The 18820-nt window shown below is 49.9% G+C and overlaps 2 protein-coding genes across 4 annotated transcripts in view; one reads left to right on the plus strand and one right to left on the minus strand.

Annotated features, from left to right (window-relative positions):
* Positions 1-18820, minus strand: part of LOC308278394 (CCA tRNA nucleotidyltransferase 1, mitochondrial-like) — a gene marked incomplete at both ends in the record, with an annotated part of 995237 nt that overhangs the window by 931370 nt on the left and 45047 nt on the right.
* The window catches only part of SRGAP3 (SLIT-ROBO Rho GTPase activating protein 3), a gene marked incomplete at both ends in the record, with an annotated part of 161964 nt that overhangs the window by 110507 nt on the left and 32637 nt on the right, over positions 1-18820 (plus strand). For all 3 annotated transcript variants that reach the window (XM_080718015.1, XM_080718016.1, XM_080718017.1), the window contains 5 exons: positions 3712-3897; positions 8159-8287; positions 10407-10628; positions 11755-11856; positions 14595-14792. In XM_080718015.1, coding sequence (XP_080574141.1) covers positions 3712-3897; positions 8159-8287; positions 10407-10628; positions 11755-11856; positions 14595-14792 — 837 coding nt within the window. The remainder of the gene's footprint in view (positions 1-3711; positions 3898-8158; positions 8288-10406; positions 10629-11754; positions 11857-14594; positions 14793-18820) is intronic.

Genomic DNA, 18820 nt, shown 5'->3' on the forward strand with positions numbered 1-18820 from the left:
ATAATAACGATGATGATGGTGGTGGTGGTGGTGATAATATGGTGATGGTGGTGATGATGATAACGATGATGATGGTGGTGGTGGTGGTGATAATATGGTGATGGTGGTGATGATGATAACGATGATGATGGTGGTGGTGGTGGTGATAATATGGTGATGGTGGTGATGATGATAACGATGATGATGGTGGTGGTGGTGGTGATAATATGGTGATGGTGGTGATGATGATAACGATGATGATGGTGGTGGTGGTGGTGATGATAATATGGTGATGGTGGTGATGATGATAATGATGATGGTGGTGGTGGTGGTGATAATATGGTGATGGTGGTGATGATGATAACGATGATGATGGTGGTGGTGGTGGTGATGATAATATGGTGATGGTGGTGATGATGATGATAATGATGATGATGGTGGTGGTAGTGCTGGAAATGGTAGTTCCCAATGCCCACAGTAAGCTTTGTGGAAGGTGTTGTTCTCAGCGTTTTCCCAAAATTAACTCATTTAATGCTCACCACAAACCTATGACATAAGTGCTATTATTATACACGTTAAAGAAGCAGAGGTCAAAGAGGTGGTCTGGCTTGCCTAAGGTCACACCGCTCTAAAGTGGGAGAATAAAGATTCAGTCCCAAGCCAGGCGTGGTGGCGCACGCTTGTAATCCCAGCATTTGGGAGGCTTAGACAGGAGAATTGAGGTTCACGGCCAGCCTCAGTCTTAGTGAGACCTTTTGCAACCTAGTGAGACCCTGTTTCAAAATAAAGAATAAAAATAGGGTTGGGGGTATAGCTCGGAGGTAGAATGTCCCTGGGTTCCATCCCCAGTACCAGAAAAAAAAAAAGATCAGTCCCAACATTTGGGCCCATCAATATTGCCCCGTTGACTCCTGACCCACAGCAAAGGGAGGAAGATCAATACCGCGACTTAATAATAAACATCAGAGACAAGTTCCTTATGCTAATACAATTGGCTAAGGACTCCAGATGGGAATGAATAAGATTATGGAGTTGTCCAGAAGGCATCCAAGTTTTCTGACTTCAAAAGCCTGATCCATCAGGAGCACATCCCAGCCCCGGTGGAGGGGGCCTCTGCCCTGCGAACTGCTGTCATCACCCAGACAGGGGAAGAGACAGGCAAGGCTCAGAGTCAGGGATTCCAGATATTTCTGTATTTCTTAGCATAAAAAGGTGATCAGGAACTTGGTACTGCCAAAGAAAAGTGTAGTTGAGAATCAGGAGGCACACTGCTGTAACCATGAGTGTGCCTGGCCTGCTCCTTCTCTGTCTAAAGTATTCATGTCTGCGAAGAAATAACTGTCAAGTAAACAGTATGTATCAATACAGTAGGAAAAGTGGTCGAATAAAAGTCAGAAACTTGAATTCTAACCTGGTTAAAATAGATTCTTATGCTAAGTGTGGTGGCATACCTCTGTAATCCTAGTACTTGGGAAGCTGAGACAGGAGATCTCAGGTTCGAGGCCAGCCTCAGTAACCTAGCAAGACCCTCGGCAACTTAGTGAGACTGTGTTTCCAGATAGGACAGTAATGCCGGGCGTGGTGGCACATGCTTGTGATCCCGGTGCTTGGAAGGCTGAGATTTGAGGATCGCAGGTTCACAGTAAGCTTCAGCAACTTGTGAGGCCCTCCACAACTTAGTTAGACCCTGCTTTAAATAAAGATTAAAAAATAGGGCTGGGGGTGGAGCTCAGAGGTAGAATGTCCCTGGGTTCCAGCCCCAGTACCACAAAATAAATAAATAAATAAATAAATAAATAAATAAATAAATAACAAAAATAAATAAGTAAATAGAAAGTAAAAAGGGCTGGGAGTGTAGCTTGAAGTTAGAGTGCCCCTGGGTGTGTGTGTGTGTGTGTGTGTGTGTGTGTGTGTGTGTGTTTCTATTCTATCTGACCCATAATTCCACTCCTAGATATTTTCCGAAGAGAAATGAAAACACATATAGACACAAGGAATTGTACAGGGACATTCGTAACAGCTATCTTCACAATGCAAATAATTACTAATGTCTGACTAAATGATTAGGGTCTGGCCATACAATGGAATACTACTCAGTCATAAAAAAGCTAAGGAGCGTCAGGGCAAGTCTCAAAAACATTTGGCAAGTGAAAAAAACAAATCCAAAAGAGGCTGTGCCATATGACCCATGTATACGGACTTCTAGAACACTTGAAAGTAATCGATAGTGGAAGAAATGGGTGGGGTAGGGCCCGGGGTGGGCTGCAGAGAGACATGTGGGATCTCATTGGTGATGGGGCTTCTCTATCTTGATTGCTGTCCTGGTTACATGCGGTAAAGTGTAGAGATTCTGCACTGATTGTTGCCTCTTTGGGCGTCAGTTTTTCCATCTGTAAAATGAGATAAGAGTTTGATTAGATGACACCTCGAATTTCTTCTGGCTCAGCATTCTCCCTGGTTCTAACAATATCTAATTTTTATTATGGAAGTAGAGTTTTTATTATGGGGTGCAGTTTGCTTTGCAGGAATTCCTTTTATAGCCGTGAGAGAGTGAATTTCAGAGAGCACGGAGTGTCTCTAACATTGTCTAGTAATGCTCCTTGTGGGGACTGGACCATTGGTGGGCCTGTTTTTTTCTTTTTCTTTTTTCTTTATTAAACCCAGGGACATTTGACCTATGAGCTATATACCTCCAGCCCATTTTATTTTATTTGATTATTTTATTTTTGTGGTACTGGGGTTTGAACCCAGGGGCAGGGCATTCCATCTCCAAGCTACACCCTTAGCCCTATATTATCTTTTTATTTCAAAACAGGATCGCACTATGTTGCAAAGGGCCTAAGTTGCTGATGCTGGCCTCAAACCCACGATCCCCTTGTCTCAGCCTCCCAAATACTGGGTCTATAAGCATGCACCACACCTGCACCTGCCTCTTTTTAATTTTTATTTTATTTATTTATTTGTTTGTTTGTTTGTTTGTTTGTTTTTGCAGTACTGGGGATGGAACCCCAGTGGCATTCTACCTCCGAGCAACATCCCCAGCTCTATTTTTTATTCTTTATTTTGAAGCGGGGCCTCACTGAGTTGCAAAGGGCCTCACTAGGTAGCCGAGGCTGTTTATGAACTGTGATCCTCCGGTCTCACTCTCTCAGCCTCCCAAGTACTAGGACCATAAGCGTGCCCCACCGCACCTGCCTCCTTTTTATTACTAATTAATTAATTTTGTGTGACTGGGGTTTAACCCAGAGGCATTCTACCTCTAAGCTACATCCTCCGTCCTTTGGCTGAGGGTTTTGCTAAGTTGCAGAGGCTGCCCTTGAACCTGTGATCCTCCTGTCTGAGCCTCCCAAGAAGTACTGGGGACTATAGAGGCATGCCTCCGTGCCCGACTTAGAGGCCCATTTTACATAAGTAAACAGCTGAGCAAAGGATCCGTATAGAAAGGAGAAGCGTGCTCCCCAAGGGAGCCCCGTGTGCACCTGAGGAGGGGCTTTTTTATTGGCATGGCTGACGATGGTAACGATGAAAATCACACAGAAGCTGTAGGATCTGAATCAGTTCCGGTCCTTAAAAATTTATTTTACAAAAATAAAACCCGCAGGCTTTCAGAGAGGGCCCCGGGAAGAGGTGAGGACGGGGGTCGCACGGAGCTGGGATGGGGCGGGGGGGGGTGACAGGACGGACCACGCTGGGCCCTCACGGGCCGCTGAGTGCTCTCGCTTGCGTCCGCAGGTCATGAAAACCTATCACATGTACCACGCGGAGAGCATCAGCGCCGAGAGCAAGCTGAAGGAGGCCGAGAAGCAGGAGGAGAGGCAGTTCAACAAGTCGGGGGAGCTCAGCATAAACCTCCTCCGGCACGAGGACCGGCCCCAGCGCCGCAGCTCTGTGAAGAAGATCGAGAAGATGAAGGAGAAGGTGAGGGGGTCAGCTGACAGGGGATGGCCTGGCCTTTCCCTGGTTCTCTGCGGTGTAGGAGGAGGTGGGGCTGGAATCCAGCAAGAGGGAGCCCCGGGCAGGACCTGGTGGCGCCCACCCGTTACCCCTGTACTTGGGAGGCGGAGACGGAAGGAGCGCAGATGCAAGACCAGCCTCAGCAACTTAGTGAGATCTTGTTTCCGAATAAAACATAAAATGGGGCCGGGCGTGGGGGCGCGCGCTTGTCATCCCCGCGCTGGGGAGGCCGAGACAGGAGGATCGCGCAGGTTCGACGCCAGCCTCGGCTACCGAGGGAGGCTCTCAGCAACTTAGCGAGACCCTGTTTCCGAATAAAATATAAAAATAGGTCTGGGAGTGTAGCCTGGAGGTAGAGGCCTCTGGGTTCCATCCCCAGTTCCAACAACAACAACAAAAACCCCAAAAAACAAAACAACCTATAAAATAGGGCTGGGCTGGGGTCTAGCTCGGGGGTAGAAAGCCCCTGGGTTCCATCCCCAGTCCCAAAGATGCTCAAAGAAAAGAGAGACAGAACCCCATTGGGCTCCTGATGAAATTACCCTCATTATGTCAGCAAACAGAGACTTGAAATCACTGTGTCTCGGCCCTGAGAAAGTCCTTTAGCAGAGTCTGGTGGGAAGAGCGCCGGCTTTGGAGTCTGAGGGCCTGGGCTTTGAAAGGGCCGCCTTTGCAGCGCCTCCCAGAGCCACGGTTTTCAGATCTGACAGGGGTGGCGCACTGTCTCATGGATCATCTGTCAGCTGTGATTGATTGGTAATGGCTGCCCCGGGCGCCCTGCGGAGGATGGGCAGCCCTCAGCAGGCTTAGTTCAAAGCGGCGCTGTGATATCCCTCAGCGACGTCCGTCACGGCCCGGGGATCTCAGTGGTCAGTGTAATGCTGCTTTCTTGTCGTTCTGAAGGAAGCACACCCTACGATCCCTTCCTCCTTGAAAGGCTACGTATGATGTTCTTGTTGAGTTTTCCTATTTGCTCATTTCACGCAAAAATGAAGTTTTTGCCGAGCATTTGTTATCCAACCTTCGTACCAGGATGTTTCTTTGGGCTTCTGTTACTGTAGCTCTGTGATACTAGGGTCCGAGCCCAACAGGACCTGAGTAAAGCAAATGGATATGATCAATAAATTCATATGAAGACGCCTAGCATAATTAATGCTTAAGGAAACACAACACAAACCACAGCGAAATATGCTTCAGAGCCCTTGACTGGCTAGAATCAAAAAGGCAGGCAAGGAAAGAATCAGTAAGGAGCTTGAGAAACCAGAGTCTTCACACACTGTAATGTAACATGCTTACTCACTTTGGAAAAAAGCCTGGCAGCTCCTAAAATGTAAAACAGAGACTAAATTACCACATGATCGGACAGTTTCACTCCTGGGTGTCAACCCAAGAGAAGTTAAAACGTTTGCCCATGCAAGCCGGATGTGGTGGTGCACGCCTGTAATCTCAGTACTTGGGAGGCGGAGACAGGGGGATAGCAGATTTGGACCAGCCTCAGCAATGCAGTGACACTTTCAGCAATCTAGGGAGACCGTGTTTCAAAACCAAAAAATAAAAAGGAGCTGGGAGTATAGTTCAAAGGTAGGATTTCCCTAGGTTCAATTTCTGGAACTACACACACACACACACACACACACACACACACACACACGTGTCCATGAAAGAAACTTGTACAAGCAGCGTTATTCACAATAGCCCAGAGATAAAAACAACTTAAATATCCTACTGATGAAAGAATGAATAGTACGTCTTGGTCCATAAAATGGAATGTTATTATTATATTATTAATTGTAACACACACACACACACACATACACACACACACACACACACACACACACACGAGTGTCTAGGCAATGGGGGAAAGCTTTTTTCTTCAAGGACACTTATCTTTTTTTGCGATATTGGGGATAGAACTCAAGGGCATGGTACCCCCAATCTACACCCCCAACCCTATTCTTTTTAGTCTTTTTATTTTTTATTTTATTTATTTATTTATTTTTATTTATTTATTTTTTTTGGTGGTACTGGGGTTCCTGGAAGCCCGTCTACCTCCGGGCTACACTCCCAGACCTATTTTTACATTTTTTTAAAAAAATTGGAAACAGGGTCTCCTAAGCCAGCGCGCGGGGCTAGCTTCGAACCTGCGCGATCCTCCTGTCTCCGCCTCCCAAGCGCGGGGATGACAAGCGTGCGCCACCACGCCCGGCTAGTCTTTTTATTTTTGAAACAGGGTTTCACTGAGTTGCAAAGGACCTCGCTAAGTAGCTGAGGCCGCAAACCGCCATCCTCCATCTCAGCCTCCCGAATGCTGGGATTACAAGCGTGAGCCACCATGCCCAGCAAGGACACTCATCTTTTACCCAGCACTGGGGCTTGTCAGTCTGAAAGGGGCTGAGGCAGCTCTGTGAACCCCTGATCTTTGCTTTACCCACCTGGATCTCCTAGAACAGAAGCCCCCCATGGGGAAGCTGTTAGGCCCGGGCTCTCCCTCTCCCCACCACTCAAACACAGAGACGGCCGTTCTCCGGCTTTCCGTTGTCTGCCCTTCACTCTGCAAGCCCAGCCCATCCCTGCCTGGTGCAGGACCAGTCCAGGCGCCACAGACCCAGCAACGAGAGGCGCAGGCGCAGTCCCTGACTCACAGAGCCTCTCTCTGGCGAGAGACACTGACAGGCAACGGGTGAGCAGAGATTGAAAGAAAAAAGTAGACACATGTAATATTTCAGGTAAAACCGAGATGGGCAAGGGGATGGGGGAGGAGGAGGAGAAGTGGCGATGCTGGGTGTATTTTATTTTATTTTATTTTATTTTTTTAATTATTTTTTTTTGGTGGTACTGGGGTTCCTGGAAGCCCTTCTATCTCCGGACTACACTCCCAGACCTATTTTTACATTTTTATTTGGAAACAGGGTCTCCTAAGCCAGCGCGCGCGCGGCTGGCTTCGAACCTGCGCGATCCTCCTGTCTCTGCCTCCCAAGCGCGGGGATGACAAGCGTGCGCCACCACGCCCGGCTGCTGGGTGTATTTTAGACAGGGCTGTTGTCCAAGGCCAGTCCTCATGTTAGGACCCGGGTGACAGGAAGGAGCAGATCAAATCAGGTGGCGCTCCAGGAGGAGGCCCACAGCGACAACGCCGGCCCCCAGAGAGCAGGGAAGTGGGTCACTGCAGGGACCAGCTTTGCTCCGCTGTGACCCACAGACCCAACGCGAACAGCTTAGAGGAGGGAGCACTGCTGTGGCTCAGGGCTTCGAGGTTCAGTCCATAGTTGGCCGGCTCCAAAGCAGAATAAGGGCCGCAGGCTGATGGAGGAGGAGAGCCGCTCAGGGCAGTCAGGAGCAGGGAGAGGGAAAGGGGAAGGCGGGGGGCCGCACCCCAGGGACACACTTGAAGTCCTAAACCATGTCCCACTGCCCTCTGCCACCTCCTCCCACAGTCCACTCAGCTATCAATGGATCCATCCATTAATGAGGTCAGAGATCCTCCCTTCCTCCTCCCTTCTCCCTCCCTTCCTCCTCCCTTCTCCCTCCCTCCCTCCTCCCTCCCTCCCTTCCTCCCTCCCTCCCTCCCTCCCTTCCCCTTCCCTCCTTCCCTCCCTCCCTTCCTCCTCTCTCCTCTCCTCTCCTCTCTCTCCTTTCTCCTCCATTCTTTTCTCTGTCTCTTTCTCTCCTTTTGTGCCATGGGGATGGGACCCAGGGGCATTCTACCTCCCAGCTACACTCCCAGCCCTATTTTTTATTCTTTATTTTGGAACAGGGTCTCACTAAGTTGCAGAGGGCCTCACAAAGTAGCTGAGGCTGGCCACAAACCTGGGATCTTCCTGTCTCCGCCTCCTGAATGCTGAGATTCCAAGTGTGCCACGCCTGGCCTCATAACAGTTTCTTAAAGGTCAGACAGGGGAGGCTGGGGGAGCATTAGAAGGATGGGCGCACAGAACTTCTCAGGCCTACACGAGCAGCGTGGGGAGGTCCCGACAAGGGCCAGGTAGGGATCTTATTTATTCCCCCCTTAGTGGAGACCACCATTAGGGTTGTGGGGTAGCAAAAAGCATTGCTGTTGCTGCACCTGGACCACGCAAGGTGGACTTGTTGAACCCAGGATCCTGACGTCCTTCAGAGGAGCCCTCGGTGCCCATGTGGGGGGACATGGTGGGCGGTCTCCAGGAAATCCCAAGCCCTGCCTCTGTTTGGCTGGGCGCTGAGCCGCACCCTTTCCCTCTTCCAGAGGCAGGCAAAGTATTCTGAGAACAAGCTGAAATGTACGAAGGCCCGGAACGACTATCTGCTCAACCTGGCGGCCACGAATGCAGCCATAAGCAAGTACTACATCCACGACGTGTCGGACCTGATCGATGTGAGCACCCATCCGGGGATCTGGGACTGTGCGGGGCTCCACGTCAGCTGCAGGCGGCTGCCTGTGTTCTTGGTTGGACAGCCAGGTCCTTGGAGCCCCAGTGGATTGCAGGGCAGCCGGTGTTTGGAGCCTGGGCCCTCCACGCATGTGCGTGGGAGTTGAGCCTCTCAGGTCATCCATGGCTGAGCGTGGGGAGTCACAGGGGCCACCCCAACTTGTCAAACTTGTTGGGACCAGGCCCTTGGCTGGATGTGAGGGGTAGGAGGTGAATCGTATGCCGTCCCCACTCTCGGGGTCTCCCAGTGTGCTGAAGGAGATGTTAACAGGTTCAGCACCCAGAGGCGCACTCAGCCACACACATGGGCACGTGAGGGGGGGGGGAGGGCCCGGGACCAACGTCCCCTGGGGTCATTGTGGGGGAAGATCAGGCTGTTCACACAGATGGCAAACAGGACTCTTGATGTGTGCGGGGCATGTCGGGGGCCAGTGGGGCTTGGGAGCGGACCCTGTGGGTACCAGTATCAGGGAGAGCTGCCATATCACCCGTGTTAAGCTCAGACCATTTCTGTGTCACCCGCTGCCTGTGCAGATGGGGACGGGGCCCGTGGGTGCATTGTAAAGGTTCAGAGTTGACTGCTGGATCCTGTTGCTCTTGGTCTCAGGCGTCTTATGTGGAAGTGTGAGGGTCACGGCTCTGGCCAGGGTGCTGATGGGGGCCTGTCACCACTGTCCCCAGAGGGGGCAGAGCTGTTCAGCTGTCTAATCAGCCTAAGGCCAGACCACTTGCAGCCCTTCATCCATTTAGCCAGTATTTATTAAGCACCTACTGTAGTCTCGGGCTCAGGGTCCTGCAGTGGGTCTGTCCACACAAAGAGTTACTAGGCACTTGCAGGGCCGAGCGGCAGGTCACAGGGAGGAAATATCTCCCAAGAGGAGGGACACCAGCCACAAACCGGGTGGAGGACCTCAAGAAAGGTTCCTGGAAGCTGGGCGTGGTGGCGCACACTTGTATCCCAGCATTTAGGAGGCTGAGACAGGAGAATCACAGGTTCGCAGACAGCCTCAGCTACGTACGCCCTCTGCAACTCAGTGAGATCCTGTTTTAAAATAAAGAATAAAAAATAGGGCAGGGGGTGTTGCTCAGAGGTAGAATGCCCCTGGGTTCCATCCCCAGTACCACAAAAAATAAAGAAGGGCCAGGCGTGGTGGCTCACGCTTGTAATCCCAGTACCTGGGAGGCTGAGACAGGAGGATCACGGTTTGCAGACAGACTCAGCTACATAGTGAGGCCCTTTGCAACTCAGTGAGACACTTTCAAAATAAAAAGTAAAAAATAGGGCTGGTGCTGGGCATGGTGGCACACACTTGTAATCCCCGCGCTTTGGGAGGCAGAGACAGGATCACGCAGGTTCAAAACCAGCCTCGCTGGCTTAAGAGACTCTGTTTCCAAATAAAATATAAAATAGGTCTGGGAGTGTAGCCCAGAGGTAGAAGGGTTCCATCCCCAGTTTCCATCCCCAGTACCACACACACACAAAAAAAAAATACACACACACACACACACACACACACACACACACACACACACACACACACGGCTGTATATAAGGCTGGGGGTGTAGCTGGAGTTACAGTGCCCCTGGATTCCATCACCAGTACTGCAAAAATAAATAAATAAATAAATAAATAAATAAATAAATAAATAAGGAAGGAAGAAAGGTTGGTTGGTTGGTTGGTTCCTGGAGAGAGCGACTCTTAGCGGGCTTCGAGGCCTAAGCGTGAGAAGTGCGTGGCGAACGTGGGAGGCCAAGAGGAGTGCCGCTGGTAGGGACGGCGAAGCACCTGGGAGCAGGAGGTGGTTGACCAAGAGTCCCAGCCCTGGCTGCCAGCTGCAGCCCTTTCTTTATATTTTTTGCAGGTCTGGGGATGGAACCCAGGGGCATTCGACCACCGGGCCACACCCCCTGCCCTACTTATTATTCTTTATTCTGAAACAGGATCTCACTGAGTTACGGAGGGCCTCACTGTTGAGCCGAGGCTGTCTGTGTACCGCGATCCTCCCGTCTCAGCCTCCGGAATGCTGGGATGACACGTGTGCCCTCTTGCTGTCTCCTCCAAGTGCTGTGACCTGGGCTTTCATGCCGGCCTGGCCCGCACCTTCCGGACCTACCTCTCGGCCGAGTACAACCTGGAGACCTCGCGCCACGAGGGGCTGGACGTCATCGAGAACGCGGTGGACAGCCTGGATTCCCGCAGCGACAAGCACACGATCATGGACATGTGCAACCAGATTTTCTGCCCTCCGCTCAAGTTCGAGTTTCAGCCCCACATGGGCGACGAGGTGGGTGGCTCGGGCCGCCCGCCGGGGCGCGGCACGTTCTCAGCGGCTGGACCCCAGTGCCGAGGCCCGGCACCTTAGGGAGAAGATGCGCGAGCTTAACATCTGCGAGCCCCTCTTCCTTCCTTCCTTTTTCTTCTTCTTCTTTTTTTTGGTGGTACTGGGGATTGAACCCAGAGGCATTCTACCTGTAAACTATACCCCTAGCCCTTGTTATTCATCCATTCATTCATTCATTCATTCATTCATTCATTCATTTTTGTGGAACTAGGAGTTGAACCCCGGGGTGATTCTACCTCTAGCTCTATTTTTTTTTAATTCTTTATTTGGAAAAGGGGTCTCACTGAGTTGCAGAGGGTCTCACTAAGTAGCTGAGGCTGGCTGCGAACTGTGATACTACTGTCTCAGCCTCCCAAGTGCTGGGGTTATCAGCGTGCGTCACCATGCCCGCCTTATTTATTTATTTTTTGTGGAATTAGGAGTTGAACCCAGGGGCATTCTACCTCCAAGCTATTCCCCTGCCCTAATATTTATTCTTTATTTTAAAACAGAGTCTCACTAAGTTGTGGGGGGCCTCACAAAATAGCTGAGGCTGGCCTCAAACCTGTGATCCTCCTGTCTCAGGCTCCCTAGTACTGGGATTGCAGGTGTGGGCCACTGCACCTGGCCGTCCTTAGCTTTCTTGGACTCCCTCCCCATATATCTAGAAGACCCCAAAGGAGCCCACTTCCCCATTCTGCACTGCACAGTATGGTCTCATTCTTTGTTGCATTTTATTTATTTATTTATTTATTTATTTATTTATTTATTTATTTATTATTTTTATGGTACTAGGGATAGAGCCCAGGGGCATTCTACCTCCAAGCGACACCCCAGCCCAATTTTTTATTATTCATTTTGAATAGGGTCTCACTAAGTTGCGGAGGCTGGCTGCGAACCCGCGATCCTCCTGTCTCAGCCTCCCAAGTACTGGGATGACAAGCGTGCGCCATCTCACCGGGCTGGTGTTGCCATTTCTGCTCGTGAGCCGGGCAGCCTTGGGTTAACCCGGGGTTCGGGGTGCTGGGCCTGCTGGGCTCCGCGCAGGTGGGGGGCACCGTGTGGCCACAGCATGGCTGTTCTCCTGCAGGTGTGCCAGGTCAGCGCACAGCAGCCCGTCCAGACGGAATTGCTCACGCGCTACCACCAGCTGCAGTCCAGACTCGCCACTCTGAAGATTGAGAACGAGGAGGTGAGCGAGCGTGTGCCCGGGTGGGGTTTCCTCCCGAGGCCCGGCTCGTCCCGCCGCCTCCACGCTGGCCGTGGAGCACATACCACGAGGCGGTTCATCCGGAAGATGGAGGGCTGCACATCCCTGAAAACACGCACCCGCGATGTCTAGCAGCCCCGGAGAACGCTCACGAGACGTTAAATGAAAGTGAAGCAGAAAGGAAGGAGGGCTCTAGGTTTGGGTTTATCACAGCTCCAGTAAGCTATGTGTGTGTGTTTGTACGTGTATGGACGGACTGGAGGGCAGTCCTTCAAAGTGTCAGTGTGTGCGATACTGAGGATTGAACCCAGGAGCACTTCTACCTTCAAGCCAGACCCCCAGCTCGATTTATTTATTTATTTATTTACTTACTTACTTATTTATTTACTTACTTTTTTTTTGTGTGTGTGTGTGTGTGTGTGGTACTGAGGATGAAAACCTAGGGGCCTTTCTACCTCTCGGCTATACTCTCAGATCTATTTTATATTTTATTTTATTTATTTATTTATTTATTTTTTTGGTGGTACTGGGGTTCCTGGAAGCCCTTCTACCTCCGGGCTACACTCCCAGACCTCTTTTTACATTTTATATTTGGAAACAGGGTCTCCTAAGCCAGCGCGCGCGGCTGGCTTCAAACCTGCGCGATCCTCCTGTCTCTGCCTCCCAAGCGCGGGGATGACAAGCGTGCGCCACCACGCCCGGCCTATTTTCTGTATTTTTGAAACAGGGTCTCTTAAACCAGCGCGGCTGGCCTCGATCCTCCTGCCTCTGCCTCCCAAGCGCAGGAATTACAAGCGTGCGCCACCACGCCCGGCTTATATTTTATTTGAAAACAGAGTCTCACTAAGTTGCCGAGGGCCTCACTCAGTAGCTGAGGCTGGCTTCGAACCCGCGCGATCCTCCCGTCTCAGCCTCCCAAGCGCGGGGATGACAAGCGTGCGCCACCGCGCCCGGCTCTAGCCCGATTTTATTTCTTCCTGGGAAAGAGTCTCACTAGGTTGGCGAGAGTGTCACGACTTCCTGAAGGCTGGCCTCGAGCCTGCGGTCCTCTTGCCTCAGCCTCCTGAGTCCTGAGATTACAAGCGTGTGCGACCACACCGGCACCTGTTGGCTTCTTCGTGCCTTTTTTCTTTTCTGTTTTCTGCAATAAGTTGCTGTTTTTATCATCAGAAACTATCGTAGGCACTTACAGTTACATGATAAATGAACAGCCCAGGAAACCTCGACTGTGCTGTTTTGCCAAAGAGAGGGCCGTACCCAGTGCCTCGCCGCGAGGTGGGCACGGGTGGAGGGTCCAGCTGAGGCGATTCCCCTGGCAGCTGGACACAAGAGGCCAGAGGGAAAATGTTGTGTTTCACCATGCATCTTTCTCCACGAGGACATTAGCAGACTGGGGTCCCTGAAACAGGGTGCCGGGGCGTGGGGAGCAGCACCCAGGGGTGCAGGTGGGCTTATCCTTGGCAAGGACATGTGATTAGGGAGACGAACCAGATGCTTGTTCTGCAAACCTAGAAGGAGTCTAGCCTTTCTTTGCGTGCGTGCATGCGTGCGTGTGCGTGTGTGTATGGTACTGGGGTTTTTTTTTTTGGTGGTACTGGGGTTCCTGGAAGCCCTTCTACCTCCGGGCTACACTCCCAGACCTATTTTATATTTTTGAGACAGGGTCTCTTAAACCAGCGCGGCTGGCTTCGAACCTGCGCGATCCTCCCGTCTCCGCCTCCCAAGCGCGGGGATGACAAGCGTGCCCACCACACCCGGCTCTGGTACTGGGGTTTGAACCCGGGGCTATTCTACCTGGAGCCACATTTCCTGCCCTAGTCCTGCCGTAGGATTGCAGCTTCAAAGCCAGCCTCAGCAACTTAGTAAGGCTTTCAAGCAACCTAGTGAGACTCTGTTTCCAAATAAGAAATAAAATCAGGTTGGGGCTATACCTTGGAGGTAGAATGCCTCTGGATTCAACCCCAGTACCACAAAAAAAAAAAAAAAAAAAAACAATAAAAAAATGGGGCTGGGGTGTACCTTAGAGGTAGAAAGCCCCTGGATTCAATCCCCAGTACTGCAAACATCAATCAATCAATCAATCCATCAATCAATCGGGTTGGGGGTATAACTTGGAAGTAGAATGCCTCTGGGTTCAACCCCCAGTACCAAAAAAAAAAAAAAAAAAAAAGAAATAGGGATGGGGGTGTAGCTTAGAAGTAGAATGCCCCTGGGTTCAATCCCCAGTACCACAAAACAAAACGAAAATAAAACCAGACCTAGAAACCTGAGTCACAGGCCGGGCGTGGTGGTGCACGCTTGTCATCCCAGCATTTGGGAGGCTGAGACAGGAGGATCCTGGTTCGCGGACAGCCTCAGCTACTTAGTGAGGCCCTCCGCAACTCAGTGAGACCCTGTTTCAAAATAAAGACTAAAAAATTGGGCAGGGGGTGTAGCTCGGAGGCCCCGCCCCCCAAAAAATCCCCAAAGAAACTGGATTCTCTTGTGTGTCACAACCCTCAAAGCCCCCTCTGGAAGAACCAGTACAACCAAAGGACTTTAATCAGGTGCCCTGGCTTCTCCTCCTGCCCGCTGGGTGATCTTGGGCCTGGGATCGGTGGTGGTCTTGGTCGCACACAGGGGCTTTATGTGCAGAAATTAAGGAGGCGCCGGGAACAGGACTTGAAAGTAGCAAAGCCATCGTGAGGTCAGAGGGTTTTACAGCTGCGCTGCTTCCCCAGGTGAGGAAAACTTTGGACGCCACCATGCAGACCTTGCAAGACATGCTGACCGTGGAGGACTTCGACGTGTCCGACGCCTTCCAACACAGCCGGTCCACGGAGTCCATCAAGTCGGCCGCCTCAGAGACATACATGAGCAAGGCCAACATCGCCAAAAGGCGAGCCAACCAGCAGGAGACAGAAATGTTTTACTTTACGGTAAGTGGCCTCCAGACCGGGAGCTCATGACCCGCTCAGCCCCTCGGGCTGTGACTTTGGGAGCACCCCGTCAGGTGAGCGCAGGCAAGACTATGGGGGTGGGTTAGCCCCGAGGGTCTTCCAGTGTCATTCTAACGGGAAGTTGCCTGGCTGGGGTTTCTGGAACGCAGAAAGTGAAATTATCAGTGGGTAGGGTTGGCACTGGTTATGGGAGATGGATATGGAAAATCTCCCGCTCTACAGCGAGGTCTGACCAGTCCTCCGGGTGGCCAGGTCACTACTGGGGCCGCCAAGAGTGGGATCGGTATTTGCAACGCGGCATGCACAGAGAAATATCGCAGAAAATTAAAACCAGATGCTTCTCCTAATCAGCAATAACTAGGAGGAAAGGGGCAACAGGAAGTGGTCGAGCTATAGAAAGGGCCCTATAGCGAAGCAACTGAGGTGACCAATCAGAGGGTATGGAATAGGGGAGGATGGAGCCTCTTTAAAACACAGGAGGTACATAAACGAATGTATCAAAGTTAATCACCAAACAAGCATGGGATCGAGGGAGGGAGAGGGAATGGGATGGGGGCTGGATGAGGGCTAATTGGATGACGTGTGCTTGTATATCCTCTCACATCTTGTATTCCGATGTGATATATGATTACAATGCACCAATACAAATACATTAAAAAAAATCTTCCACTCTAGATTAACAACAACAACAACAAAGATGAGCCAGATATGGTGGTGTATGCCTGTAATCTCAGTCCTTGGGAGGCTCAGATAGGAGGATCACAGGTTCAAGGCCAGCCTCGGCAACTCAGTGAGACCCTGTTTCAGAATAAAAATAGAAAGGGATGAGGGTGTAGCTCAGAGATAAAATGCTCTTGGATTCAATTTCTAGTACCAAAAACAAAAAAAAAATCCAGGCATTGTGGTACAAACCTGTAATCCCAGTACTTGGGAGGTTGAGGTGAGAGAATAGCAGGTTTGAGGCCAGCCTTAGCAAGTTAGCCAGACCCTGTTTCAAAATAAAAAAAATAAAATCTGGGCGTGATTACACACACCTGTAATCTGAGTACTTGGGAGGCTGAGACGGGAGGTTCCAGGGTTCTCAGGCAGCCTCAGCTACTTAGTGAAGCCCTTTGCAACTCAGTGAGACCCTGTTTCAAAATAAAGAATACAAAATAGGGCAGGGAGTGTTGCTCGGAGATAGCATGCCCCTGGGTTCCATCCTAAGTACTCAAAAAAAAAAAAAAATAATAAAAAGGGCTGGGGGTGTAGCTCAGAGGAATACCCCTGGGTTTAGTTGCCCAGTACAAAATAAATAAATAAATAAATGAATAAATAAATAAATAAATAAATAAATCAGACAAACAAAAATCCCCAAAAGGAAATTTTATTCCATTGGCTCAGAGGGAAATGGCGAAAGACACCTGACATCTTTAGCAAGCCCCCAGTTACAAGTTACAGCTCTCGGGTGCGCGTGTGAGTGCGTGCATGTGTGTTATGATGTTGAATTGTTTTATACCTGGGCGTAGGCTTTGAAATGGAGTCTTAGTGGTGTAAGCAAATGCTCATGGGTTGCCAGTGCTTCCTGTAAAATCCTGGATTAATAACCTTCCTGTTGGCAGGGAGAGGCAGACAAGAGGAATCGCGGCTTGAGTTCAAGGCAGGTTCATTAGAAAGGAAAGGTTGTAAGGGCCGCCTTCCGACTCGTCCATTTTGCAGTCAGAAGCTCACCCAGACTCTGCTTGAATGCCCCTGGAAGTAAAAGCTCCCGCCTTCCCAAAATAACCCTTTTGTTGGGTTGTAGCCGGCTTTGGATATTATGGTTTCCTTTATCTTTGGTACCTTCAAAAATCTACGTGCTACACACTAGGATCTGGCCATTGATCTTGGTCCTGTTCTCGTCAGTGACCAGTGAGGCTGATTCTCTATGACGGCCTTTCTGGGTTGCAGAGAGCTGGGCTTTTATGTCTCCAGGCCAAATTTACTTTCTTTCAATCTTGCCGTAAAAGTGCATGGGTCGGCGCACGCGCGCGTGCACACACACACACACACACACACACACACATTTTTGAGTAGCCACAGTATCCTAGTGACCCGCAAACATGTTGTCACTATCATCCTCTAAAGGGAGAGAGTCTAGCCACAGTGTGACCAGCACAGAACAGACTTCTCCTCTTCCATGTATATTTTATACATGGAAATATACACTTGTTTCTATATCCTAGGATCATATCTGTGGTTCATGTGTTTTTGTTATTTTATTTATTTATTTATTTATTTATTTATTTATTTATTTATTTATTTTGGTGGTACTGGGGTTCCTGGAAGCCCTTCTACCTCCGGGCTACACTCCCAGACCTATTTTTATATTTTCATTTGGAAACAGGGTCTCTTAATCCAGAGCAAGCGGCTGGCTTCAAAGCTGCGCGATCCTCCTGTCTCAGCCTCCCAAATGCGGGGATGACAAGCGTGCGCCACCACGCCCGGCTTGTTTTTGTTATTTTATTTATTTTTTTGTGGTGCTGGAGATGGAACCCAGGGGCTTTTCTACCTCTGGGCTACACTCCCAGACCTATTTTATAGTTTGTTTGGGAATAGGGTCTCACTAAGTTGCTGAGAGCCTCACTCAGTAGCTGAGGCTGCTTTGAACCTGTGTGATCCTCCTGTCTCAGCCTCCCAAGCACCGGGATTACAAGCGTGTGCCACCACGCCTGGCTTGTATTTGTTATTTTAAAATCAAGTTAAGCAAGTTCAAATCAAATCTGCAAGTGCAGAAGGTCAGTCTGGAGCTGTTCCTCTGGACCCTGGAAATTTACGAACATCATGGTGCACGCTTGTAATTCCAGTACTTAGGAGACTGAGGCTGGAGGATTGCAGGTTTGAGGCCAGCCTCACTGACTGAGTGAGGCCCTTGGCAACTTAGTGAGACTGTTTCAAAAATATATATAAAAACTGGGCGTGGTGGCATATACTTGTAATCTCGGTACGTGGGAGGCTGAGACAGGAGGATCACAGGTTTGCAGCCAGCCTCAGCTACTTAGTGAGGCCCTCTGCAACTTAGTGAGACCCTGTTTCAAAATAAAAAAGAATAAAAAATGGGGTTGGGGGTGTAGCTTGGAGGTAGAATGCCCCTGGGTTCAATCCCACACATACATATACACACACACACACACACACACACACACACACACTATATATATATAATATATATTAATATGATATGATACATATTATATAAATATATATTTATTACATAAATATATAATTTTATAATTGTTATATAAATACATATTATATTAATATATTATCTATTAGGGCTGGGGGTGTAGGTGGGGATAGTATGTTTCTGGGTTCAATCCTAGCACCATACACATACATACACACAAATCAGTTAACATCAGCTCAATCTTTCTTCTGTGAGCAGCCATGAGCCAGCCCCCCTTCTTTGAAAGCCTCTATTGTTCATGCCTTGGGGAGTCTCACATCTCTTGTCTCTTTTTTATTTTGGTGTGGGGGTTGAACCCAGGGGTATTCAACCTCCAAGCCACACTCCCAGTCCTGTTTTAAAAACATGTTTTTTTTGGGGGGGGGTCTGGGGATGGAACCCAGAGGCATTTGACCTCCAAGCGACACCCCCTGCGCTATTTTTTATTCTTTATTTTGAAACAGGGTCTCACTAAGTACCTGAGGGCCTTACTAAGAAGCTGAGGCTGTCCGTGATCCTCCTGTCTCAGCCTCCTGAATGCTGGGATGACAAGTGTGCACCACCATGCCCGGCTCACATGTTTTCTTTGAAATGGAGTCTTGCTAAGTTGCAGGTGTTATTGCTAAATTACTGAGGCTGGCCTCGAACCCATGATCCTCCTGTCTCAGCCTTCTGAGTACTGGGATGACAGGCATGCGCCTCCGCACTCAACTTGAGGGGTTGGTTTCATGGCTCCAGAGTGTCAAAGTCACCATCCAGTCACCATCCCCCATGCCTTCATTTCTGATCTGTCTCGTGTACAGATTCAGCGGGCTTGGGCTCC

Source organism: Muscardinus avellanarius (assembly GCF_963383645.1).
Source record: "Muscardinus avellanarius genome assembly, chromosome: 22".
Taxonomy (NCBI): Eukaryota; Metazoa; Chordata; class Mammalia; order Rodentia; family Gliridae; genus Muscardinus; species Muscardinus avellanarius.